The sequence below is a fragment of the Diadema antillarum genome, unplaced genomic scaffold (genome assembly GCF_040938485.1).
Source record: "Diadema antillarum isolate AM-2024a unplaced genomic scaffold, OU_Dant_1.0 seq00000561_RagTag, whole genome shotgun sequence".
In the NCBI taxonomy this organism is placed as follows: domain Eukaryota; kingdom Metazoa; phylum Echinodermata; class Echinoidea; order Diadematoida; family Diadematidae; genus Diadema; species Diadema antillarum.
Genome location: NW_027271500.1, coordinates 1,087,501 through 1,100,114, shown reverse-complemented (window position 1 = coordinate 1,100,114; position 12,614 = coordinate 1,087,501). Strand labels below are relative to the sequence as shown.

Sequence of the window (12,614 nt, the reverse complement as noted above, 5' to 3'; positions counted from 1 at the left end):
GCGCATTTTCCCTCGTCAATTCAAGTTATTTCACAACTTAAACAAAATCTCATTCTACATGAAGATTTACTTGAGGATGTATACCACACCAATACTCACGACAACGTCGGCTTCACTTTGTCTCTTTTTAAAAAGTTTGACGTTGGCTGAAAGCATACTCGTGCTATAACCAAGACTTGTGCCCAAGACAAATCTTTAATCAGCCTGTTCTTTATAGGACAGTTCTTGTACACATCATTGCCTTTGTCATTGTCCTCTGAGCAATAGAAACCCATTCTTTCTGCACTTTCTTTCTTTTTGAGTTAGTTTACATGTGTGCAGATCTTGCCAGACCAGAGTACCAATTGACTTTCCCAAAGGATTTATATCATGTATATTGAATTAACTGATGACAGCTTTTCTGTATTTGTTATGAAATAATATGTACTTTGCAATTATTCAAAGTTCTGCAATACAAAGTTCCACTTACTTTTGTTAGTGACTTACGAAATCAAAGTACAAAGTTTATACTGTGTGAAGCTGTGAATGAGCTTAATATTTGTTTCAAATAAATCACACACGCAAAAGGTATCTTTGCCATGTCAGTGTCGTTCAGTGCTGAAATTTTTTCTGTGCTGAAGATGGGCGCTTTGTTGTCAGACATTCCCCAATGTTGATGCACATATTACAGTATATGGTATTCTGCAAACTTTCTACCATGTACAGTGACGATGGACTTTGCAGTCAAATTCGCGTGTGCAATGTACATGCTGCTTAAACATTATTGAATACGCACAAATTTTGATGTATAGATGAACAATATTGTTAATCCATAGCCAGAACTCACAATAGCATGCGTAATATCCTTAGCTAGAACCCCTAAAAGCCAATAGACTTTGGTCTAGAGGTGAAATTTGTAATCCAAATAGCTTATTAAATACCCACAATTAACATTTCCGATAATCTTCCACAAAATAATATGTTGGCCCAATTTATAAGGCTATTTAGCCTTTGTTACGAATAGTTATAGCTTGCACAAAAACTGTAATCTAAACATCTACATTCACACAAACTGACCAAGGGTCCTACTTGATATTTTTCTTTTTTAAAATGTACAATACTGTCTGTAGTTATCACGATTCAACTTTGATCCAAAGAATACAGGACTTTGCCATAAGAACAGCAGGTACAAACCACCACCTGATATATTTGAATGCACACACAATCTTGAGTGAAGGATCATCGCATATTATCCCTTCTCATTTTCTGTGACTGCTAAAAGCAGCCTCCTCCCTCTTGAGATGAACTTTAGTTATCTGTACGTATATATATATATATATATATATATATATATATATATATATATATCATATGTGTGTACATGTGTATGTGTGTGTGTGTGTGTGTGTGTGTGTGTGTGTGTGTGTGTGTGTCTTAAGTAATTCGTTGTCCACGTGTTGGTCAATCAACATCATCAATAACTTAGGAGAACAGAACTTCAGAAATTTATCATGCTGTCAATACAATCCATGTACCAACAGTTTATTTACAAAAGCACACAAATTTCCGGCACCCTGCACTTTGTCAGGAGATCTTTATTCTAAGAGAACAACAACAGGTCTTAACATAGGCAACGGGTTACCAAGGATATGCGCGCTTGAAAGGCATATACATTAAGAGCTTGCTTCCAAAAGGCGCTAAATCCATCATTTTTCAATGGATTTTTGGTTGCAAGCTCTTCATACATAATTATATATATATATAGATAGATATACTAGTAGTCAGACCCCTTCTCGCATTCTATATATAGATATAGATATATAGATATATATTTGATATGTATATATGCATAGAATTATATGCATAAAATTATGAATAAGCCTATATATGTGTATATATATATATATATATATATATATATTTATATATAGTGCGAGAGATAGTTCTATTCCCAAACGTACGCGGTACCTCTTTGTGGGTAGCATATAGTGAAAGAAATTAGTAACATCCGTCCCAAGTCTAATATCTTTCACTTATAATAATGTATATATGTATATATATATATATATATATATATATATATATATATATATATATCCGTTGGGTATATATCCGTCGGGAATATATGGTTTGTTGAGGGTCGAAAAGTGCTCAATGCTGTAAAGCAGAGAATATATATATATATATATATATATATATATAATATATATATATATAATGCATGCATGAAATCATATACATGTACATAAATGTTGTATGACCACGCACGTGTCAAAGAGAAAAGATGAAAGACGGGGGGGGGGGGGATAAAGGGAGTAAGATCCAGTTTCGGCGAAGGATAAGTATAATGATGTGCCAACATTGATAACATAATATTAAGTTCTGGTGAAAGAAGAACGAGAAAAATAACAAGTTGTAAAGCAGCATTGCCACGGAGTAAAACACTGACACGTTTATGAAAACAATTACTCTGTTATCTTTTCAGAATGTGTGTGGTCCGTCTTAATGTTACTTCTTAACATCTGGTATTTCCCACTGGTTTCGCAGATATCCCGTCTTGTTTCCGTATTTAGCAGAGAGTTAAAAGAAAACGGAGGAATAATGTCTCCTTGTTCCTCTTGCGGAAAGGAAGGAGTAAAGAGAGAAGACTTTATATACAGGTCACTGTAACGAGAGTTACATTCCTTCTTTAGGTGGTTGTTTCCATAGCAACTACATATTTACACTTCTTCTCAGCTTTGCACTGAGAATAAGACTCACGGGTCAATCGTGTTTATTCTCGAATGAATAATGCGATGTTCGGGATAAATGGGCGTAGGTCTTTTTTATTTCATCATTATTATCGTCATTCTGGGAAAGGTCAATACGAAATCTGGATGTAATATACGCTTCTCTTCGTCATGAAAAATCAGAGTGATCACATTCAGCAGCTATCAAAGAAAAGAAAACTTTCAGACACTGACATGATTCAATTCGCAGAAATCCTTTCGCTCCGTGGTGGTACATGTATACGCGCAGTATACTTCTTTGAAGTAATCGAGTATTCGAGTATATTCTGAGTCATGCACGGGGTTAATGAATAGTGCGTATACTGTTATCTCAAGGAATGGATTAACAAGTCTTTTTATCCTCTTCTGAGCCGTTTGCATTTGCACTTATACAATATATTGATAATCGGAATAGCATTCGTTAAATCAAATCAAGTAAGACTACTTCCACTGTTGGCTGTTTGAACGCAGGAAATTAATAATAGATGTGAAATATAAGGGCCTTGTGTTTTTGTTTGAGATCCCGCTTTTATATGCGACACGATCACACACAACAGACACAAAATCACGATAAAGACCAGTTTATAAATATATTCAAATTTTATGCATGCCTTCATAACAAAGGGTGTTCCTTTACCAACCAAAAAGTCCGGCGGAGGCTTCTTCCGACGCGACCCGACGCGACGCGAAGTGGCAACAACCAAGACTCGCAAACTGATCGATTGCAAAACCTTAATATGTATAATATTTCATTATCATGTTCTCGATATAGGCCTACTGAATCAATTTCACTGAAGACGAGTTGACATTTCAAAAAAAATGACAGAAAAACTAACAAATAATCACTTTTGTGGAATTAAAAAACAGAATAATCCGACATAGCCGTGCATCTGGCTCTAATTTAGACGGATATGTTATTCTGGATACATTCTCCTCCACAAGTTCCGCCATAAAGAACAGAAAAGGAAATACTATCTGAATGATTGTATCATCTGAATACAGGCCATTGATCAATGTCATAATTTGTTATAAACCATTGCTTTACGGTGACAATATACCATTGTGTCACCGGAACATTTTTTTTTTCTTGTTCCAACGAAATGGAAAACGAAACTATTTTTATATTTGCAAATATATTTTCAAACCATGTCGATAATTCAGCCTATTATAGAAATATCAAATAATCTGTATACTGTAGAGTCGAAGTTGAAGATAAGAATACGATTCTTGAAATTCACGCTATACATAGAAAGGCTCATTTGCAATTGTATGTAATATGCGTCCAAGTCGTTGATCTCTCGTTGATAATATATCAAAGATATAAGAATAGTATTGAGTTCGAATGAAGGTCATTTCGAGTGCTTGCGATTTTTGGAGTGCTTTACGTATAGATGTTGCATGCCCGGATTCAAGGTTACATGCAACGTTACTTATGTTTTGTGTTTGTTCTTGATTTGAGTGAGAAGACATTTGCAGTGCAAAACTTTATCATCAAATATTGAAGAAAACTTTTGAAAAGTTCAACCACCATAATTGAATAAATAAGAAGAGAGAACTGCGATGTTATAGGCCTATACGTCACTTTTACCACACAATATTAATTTTTTCTATTCATTTCCTGCAAATTCTCAATTTTTTTCAGGTAAATCGCAGAATCAATGACTTCAGTATCCGCGAAAAAAGAAAAAGAAAATCAGATACAGATGGACACAAAAGATAAGAACCCTGTCAGTCGTGTCACCACGAAGATTGATCTTCACAAAGAATAAAACTAAGTAAAGGAGGTGATATATTTTAACTCCACACTTTCGTCGCAGTGTTCGTGTGGACCCCGTGCAAATAATTATGTTTGCGTCAGGTAAATCCCCGAATAAATGGCTGCAGTCTTCAGAAAACGGTACCAATGTGGACAGAACAATAGGTCCGGATTCGTGTTTATTTGGGGGGAGCCGCCCGTTTTCGGCCCGATACTCGCACTATGGAAAGCGACGCGTGCAAAAAGAACGGTCTCGAAACGAGGGGCGGGAGGAAATTCCGTGACTCTGGGGAGTGTTATCTTGGATTTTCCTAGATTTCATACTACATGAACTGGGTCTCTTACAATCATTTTAGTCACGTGGCTGATGCAACATCACTTGCATAACACTCCCATTTATTTCAGACCCAAAATGTGTCTTGTGTTTTATGACTTGGCTGATTAAGAGACATCATTAAAATGAAGATATTGCGCATTGTCCATTATCAAAGACGTTATCCCATACTAGTGATGATTAAAAACGCGATAAAATCCTACCCTGCCCTCTTCGTGGGTGTTCTATATGGCTAATGAAATTGCAAAGAGCAACGTCATAAGCAGTCACGTGACCAAAATGGTAATTTTGAGATCCCATTTTATGACTCCATAACAAATCAAACTTCCTCGCTATAAACTCGTCCCACTTCATTCCATATTTTAGATGATCTAGTGATTACTTGAATTTTATTCTGAAAAAAGCAAAAATATTCACTACATTTCTTGAACTTCATTCGAAGACATTTTCACCTGGTTATCATTCATATGGTAGCCCTATAAACCACGACCAAAGGGTATCGGTCTTTCTGTTGAACAGTTCGCGCTTCATATGCACTACATCACTACAAAGACCGGTGACCACCGCTTGAAAAGGAATTGACGCAACATTGAGCTCATAGAAAAGAGCAAGGGAATTGACAGCTTCACTTTAGATCTGTACCCCAGTCGAGTCTATACACATCGTTACTGAGCACAGGTGTACCATTCATATTGTTAACATCATGAGTGGGATAAAGATCCTTTTGGTGGTTGCGTTGGCCATCGCTCTTGCTGCGCCTTCTCTTCAGTGCCTACCTCCGAGGAGATCTTCTCCAGAGCGTAAGTTTGAGCTTTCTATCCCTCACCCTTCCCTTTACTAACATCTCATTCGTTCTCGTCTGCATGAATTTGAATGGGCATTCCAAACAATTTATACGATTCCACATCATCAAGTATGTAAATCAAAAGTGCCATGTATAGATTTGTGGAATTCACTGTGGTTCTATACTCTGAAAAGCCCCCTTAACATGATGCACTGAACAAGTATGATGACATGGAAGGCTCCCGTATTCTTCCAGTAATGTAGCAATGTAATTCCATTTCAATATGACTTGCTTTACAAGTTCACCTGTGTGAAATTTATGCATGCTTTCTCCTTTTGTTCTGCCTGTCTTGAACCCCCACTCTTGAAGCTGCTATGTATGTCATCATCCTTGTTCATTGTGATTTGTTATGAATTTTGAAACCATTCTTATTCATCTCATCCATATTACTATAAATAGATGCTCAAATGCAAACATCCAAAATCATCTTGAGGTCTTTTTTTTTTCTTCGATGTAATAATCGAATTCTATATGCATCCATTTTTTTTTTCTAACCTGGTCCAAGAAACTTTCGTTTTTCTGCTTGCCTTTTGTCTTTTGTCGATCGTATTAATGTTAGTATGTATGTATTTCTGTATCTATATCCCTTCAAAGTTTGTTGAAATGTTTTCAATGCAATAGCTTATGTATTTCCATTAAAAAAACATGATTCGAATCGGTACAAGTTGTCAATTTGACTTTCATTCATCTGATAAGGACAGTTCATCGAATACAATATACCGTAGAGTATATGTAAAAATGTATTTTTTTTTTGTATCCGTTTTGTTTCTTCCTACGTCATCTTATCTTTCCTATAAACATCACGCTTTCTGCTCCATTATGTTTGCGATCAATATGATCAATAAATACTGCTCCAAACGTTGACGTCAATAAACGTGCACTGTTAGAACGGGTAAGTGTACGTTTTGTCGGGAACCTTGATAACCTTCGTTAACGCACTGAATATTTTATTTTCATCTTTCACTTCATATTATTTATTTCATTTCCAATGCAATTACAAATACGAATACTTATAAGTACGTCACGAAAGTCTAATCATTATTTAGGCGATGATTATACCTGTGTAGCACAATAATTATTCAAACTCTAAGCATATACATTTGTGATATACAGGGCCGACGCAGTTTGATTTGAAAGGGATTAATCCTGGAAGTTGTACCAAGAAAATTGCCGCTAAAGGGTTATGTTTTTATTTTGGTTTTGGTTTTGGTTTTGGTTTGTTTGTTTGTTTGTTTGTTTGTTTGTTTGTTTGTTTGTTTTTGTTTTTGTCAAGCGATGAAACCAGGAAGTAAAACAAGAAATATATCCCTGCGATACAATTGTTATATTCTTGGAAGAGGTTCATCTGATTGATAGAACTCTAATAAAAGCGAATTTCATTAGTCCACAATCAAAAATCTATTTACCTTTTGCCTACTGTTTTCTGCAGGCTTCTTCAGACAAGGTAAATAGATTTTTGATTGTGGACTAATGAAATTCGCTTTTATTAATGGTTATAATCGTTATTCCGAGAGAGATTCCTTATTTCAAAGGTTCGTTTTTTCCGAAATTTCCTTAAATCGAAAATGACACATCACACACACACACACACACACACAAATAAAGATTCGATATTCCGAAGGCTCGTTAATCCAAAAACGAACATATTTTGTAATTCGGACAGTTCGTTTGTACCATGAGAGATAATGTACTGAAGAGGCCTCTATCCCACAATTCTAAACATTTTTCTTCTTTCTTTTTTTTCATTTTCGCTTGAACGATTGCCGTTTCAATTTCGGAGTAACGGATCTTATTTCACTTTCGGATGAACGAACCTTCAATTTGGACTAATAAACCTTCGGAATGACGAACTTTGCTTCATTTTCCAATAAACAAAATAACGAACCTTCCCTACATGACGAACCTGCAGAGTAACGCCACATACTGTTATGTTCGGATTAATGAACCCGTCTTTATCTTCAGGTTAACGAGCACCCATAGGTATATGAAATTTGTGCGTTTCGGAATAAAAAGCCTTATTTCTTTTTCGGATTCATGAGACTGCGAAGTAACGAACATCACCCCCCTAACAAAGTTAAGGTTCCTGATACGCGTCTGGTTTTAAACCACATGGTGTTAAATCGGTCTTCATAAATTGTAGTAATGTATAGTACGTCGAAATGCAATAAAAACAGATCTGTGTGTGTTGGCTAGTGTTTATCATTAAAACGAAAGTATGGAAGTGTGAATTTTGGATCGTAAAGTATAAGATAATATCCGCCTTTTATGTCGATGACACTCCCGCCGGAAACTCAAGATCATAACAAAAAGCATCTTTTTTATCTTTTTATCTTTCCTCTTCTTTGTGGTCAAGTGATTAATTTGCCGTCTGATATTTATGTTAGTGTTTTATCGTCCATATTTAAGCCACGTGACGCATTGTTTGAGGAGTCTTCATCCTGTGCAGGCGTTCAAGCCTTCACCAAAGGATGTTCTCTTGTCTTGTATAAATCAGTACGTTGCGTTAAACTTTACTTTAATGACTTCAACTTCCAACTATTATTTTCATACTAAACAAACAAGATGCAAATGGTCGCAGAATCAAGTTCTTGGTTCAATCGGAAGAAAAGGAGAGGAATGAATACATGCATAAAAGAAGATGACACGACATTGCTCCTGCGACAATTGCTCCGGTCTTATTTTCTCCAAGGACTTAGTTATAGGATTAGGGTTGTGATAGAGTGTTTAGGTTTAGTTTGATGTGAGTATTAGGATTGGGGTTATGGTTATGTTTGGAAGTAGAATTTGTGTTTGATATTTCATGGGAGTAATTGTCGCAGGAGCAAATGTCATGAAACCATAAAAGAATCAGAGGCGAACATGTTTTGAGATACCAAAATGCCTCAACAAAAAGCAATTATATGTATAAAAAATTACAAAATTTTCAGCCTGCCTCGGGCTTTCGTCAGTGTAGTGTACTGGTATACTATTAGACACGTGGAAAGTTCCAAGATATATATACATTCTATATATTTCTCTTAAAGAGTATATTTACACTCAGAGTTGTCTATTCAGCCGTGGAATGGCAATATTTGTATGGAATTTCGAATTGGTGCAATGTCATCAATTCGATTATCCGTCCATTACCCTGGATGAGTGACAGCTGTACTAACAAAAGTGATGTTAAAGGGGCATTCCAGACAATTTTCACAATTTCACATCATGACTTGTAGTTCATAAATCAACAGCTCCATGTATAGATTCGTAGAATTTATAGTGATTGAGATGAGGAATGAGAATGTTTTCAAAATTTATAACAAATTTCAATAAACAAAGATGATGACATGGCAGCCTCACCATATTCAGAATGCATGAGTTTGGGCTCAGTCGGAAGCAGAGCAAAAGATTTTAGAAGGCATGCATAGACTCTTCACTCGTGAACTTGTTGAGCAAGCGGTAAATGTAATGGAATTACACTGCTATACAATTCTGAAATATATTAGGCTCTGATGTCATCAGCACTGTTCAGTTGTAATTTGTTTAGAACTTTCAGTTGTATATAATCTATAGTTGTTCGAATGTAAACGTCTGAAATCATCCGGAGGTCCCCTTTCAGATATCAGTATTAGATATCACCAGAATAATATTATGTAACCATCATTCTGTAACCTACATTTTATACATTATAGGGAAACACTGCAGAAGAATAAGAGAAATGTGAAGTGCTATACATGCAAATTGTCCTTTTAATAGACCATTGCGTCATTTACATCATGTTTTATTTTGCTGTCGTTGTTGTTTTTGTTCATTCATTTATTAGCCGAAGTCGTTCCAACCACGCAAAGCCAGTCTGTCTGTGCAAACAACTTGTTCTTCAACGAGTGCGCCTCTGCGTGCGGTCCGACGCAGTGCGGTAAAACGGTCGAAGCTTGTATTGCGGTGTGTGACCCGAAGTGCGACTGCCCACGAGGCACCATGTTGTGTCCCGAGGGGATGGGGCCCCAGGACAGATGCGTGGAGGACTGCGCAGAATGCTACGAGGAGACAGAAACCACGCAAAGCCAGTCTGTCTGTGCAAACAACTTGTTCTTCAACGAGTGCGCCTCTGCGTGCGGTCCGGCGCAGTGCGGTAAAACGGTCGAAGCTTGTATTGCGGTGTGTGACCCGAAGTGCGACTGCCCCCGAGGCACCATGCTGTGTCCCGAGGGGGATGGGCCCCAGGACAGATGCGTGGAGGACTGCGCAGAATGCTACGAGGAGACAGATGGACGACCTACGAAATAGAGAAAGTATGAAATGTTACGAGATATTTGTGCATTAAAAGTTCCCTGCAATAATATGTTACTTTCCATATTGATGCATTTTGGTCTGTGGATCCATAAAACAAATCGCTGAGGATACTTCATGAAAAAAAAGCATAATGTATTTTTACTTTTTTTCCATTTTTTTCACCCTTTTAAGCCCTACCTCTATAAGAACAAATCCTCCACAACATCTGTATTCATATTCCAGCTGTGACATTTTCCTTCTGTCACATTTGAGCTGAACAATAGACAGATGTACTTATGTGCCTTGCCATTGATTTTTTCGTCAAAAATTTGTCAGAAACATTTGCATTAAGAAAAAGGAACGTGTGATTCTGATGTGAGCAGTACAGGTAGTAATATCAATAAATAATGGTTAAGCTGCGTTAACACCGTGTTTCCGGCAATCACGGCTGCCCCGTTTCAGGCCACCGTGGAAAAACGGGATGGACATGAAACAACGCGGTGATACGGAATACTGTAGGCAAACGAGACAGGCCGTGATTGACCTGGATGCCGTGTCAGATTTGTAAACTGTCAAAAAATTTGCCACTGCAGTCCCAGTGCTACTGAGGAATCTTGTATGCCGTGATCAAACTGGGTGAACGCAACGAAACACGACGGCACGTACTAGACCGCAACAAAACTTGGAGGCGACCCGTAGCGGGACCGACGGAAAATATTGATAGTCTAGCCTGACGACGCCGTGAGAACAGCGTCTTATAGCTGTTCACAGGGGCGAGGACTGGAACGAACAAGACTAGAATGCGAAGGGGGGCAGGAGAATGTCTCAACTATACTTACGGCGCACCACGTTTCGAGCAAATGGGGCTGCCGTGGGCGCCGGGAACATGGTGTAAACGTACAGGTGCATAACTATGCCTATTCAATTCAATTCAATTCAATTCATGCTTTATTTCATTTTTCGAAAAGAACATAAACATTTCACTTTCTTTGGTAACAGAGAATAAGGTTGCATAGTCAAGACAAAGTAAATTGAGAAAAATAAAATCGAAGAACCTTGGAATAAGAAATACGTTGTAATGAAACTTGACTGAAGTGATAAAGACGACATAATGCGTAAGACATCGAAAAATGGAGGGACCCACTAAAAAGACAATGCTTGTAGAATGTGGGCCCCTCAAGTACAGAATGTCAATAGAAATTGAACTGATGCAAAAAGGGGAAGAAAGACTGGGAATAAAGTAAAAAAGAAAAAAAGTCTGGAAGCCCTCTAGGAAGATAGAGTATCAAACAGACATACATACTCAGGCGAGTAAACAGAAAACGAAACTGGGACGGCGAAACTAATAAAGGGGGACTCATAGACAAGACAGAACGAGACAAGACTAATTAACAGGAAGACAATACAACGGACAGAAAGACAGAGCAGATCCAGTGATCCTCGACAGAATTCATTGAAAAAAATGATGGGATGCGTGAAAAGGATACCATTATATAGAAAAGTATAGAGAAATAGATGCAGAAATAATATAAATGAAATCAAACCTACTCTGTAGGTGTCTCAGGACAAGAGAGACGAGAAAATACGGTATATCACTTGTAAGCCAAGTTCTTCGAAAAGGAATTGAAATAAGCCAACAGGCTAATTCAATTCTGTGGGATCATAAAATTGCAATAAAGAAAACTTTAATCTTCTTTTAAATGAATATATAGAGGGGGAATCTTTTATATCATTATTCAGGGAATTCCAGTAAGTTGGGCCAGTGTAAATAAGTGTGTTCTTAGCAAACATCGTTCGTAAAAGAGGTAAATGAAATTCATTGGAGCGTCGAGTGGGATACTCATGGAATGATTGATTTCTTTGAAACATAGAAGCAAAAATGGACGGGAGTGAGTCGTTGCTGTACATGTACATAAATTGCCCCAAATTATATAAAAACAAATCTTTAATTTTTAATAGCTTATTGGAGGAAAATAACAAATTTGAGTGGGAGGGTATGGAAGGATAACAGATGATACGGAGAGCTTTCTTTTGTAGGAGAAACACTCTATCCAGTAGATTCTGATGAGTGTTACCCCATACTAAAACACCATAATTAAGATAAGGCAATATCAGTGAAGAATATAACATAGGTAATGATTTTTGTGGAATATACGAATTCATTCTATTTATAACGCCTATATTACGCGAGATTGTGTTGGATATATAATCAATATGTAACTTCCAGGAAAGTTTGTCGTCAACAATAATTCCAAGAAATTTAAGATGTGAAACTCTTTCCAACTGAATATCATTCAAAACTATAGCTGTACTCAGAGTATCAACAGTATTACTGAAAATCATGCATTTTGTTTTTTGGGCATTCAAGGATAATTTGTTGGCTCTTACCCAATTACTCACTTTTTGTAATTCAGAATTAACTTTTTGAACAAGAAAATTAGCATCATTGTGGGCAAAAAATACATTGGTATCGTCAGCAAAATGGATGAAAGAAAGTACTTCAGATGCCTGACAAAAATCATTAATATAAACAATAAATAACAGTGGCCCTAATAAACTTCCCTGCGGAACACCACAATTTACTTCTCTTATCACTGAACAATTATCTTTGATTATAACAAACTGTCTTCTATTTTCCAAATAACTCTTGAACCACTCCAAGGCCTTCCCACGTATTCCGTAATG

The 12,614-nt window shown here is 36.8% G+C and overlaps 1 protein-coding gene across 1 annotated transcript in view; it reads left to right on the top strand.

Moving 5' to 3' along the window:
- Positions 1–5,540: 5,540 nt before the first annotated feature.
- LOC139734989 (uncharacterized) overlaps positions 5,541–12,614 on the top strand; it is a 10,373-nt gene continuing 3,299 nt past the window's right edge. Inside the window, exons 1-2 of the mRNA XM_071645765.1 lie at positions 5,541–5,637; positions 9,481–9,949. Of these exons, the coding sequence (XP_071501866.1) occupies positions 5,541–5,637; positions 9,481–9,944 (561 nt within the window). The 3' untranslated portion in view covers positions 9,945–9,949. The remainder of the gene's footprint in view (positions 5,638–9,480; positions 9,950–12,614) is intronic.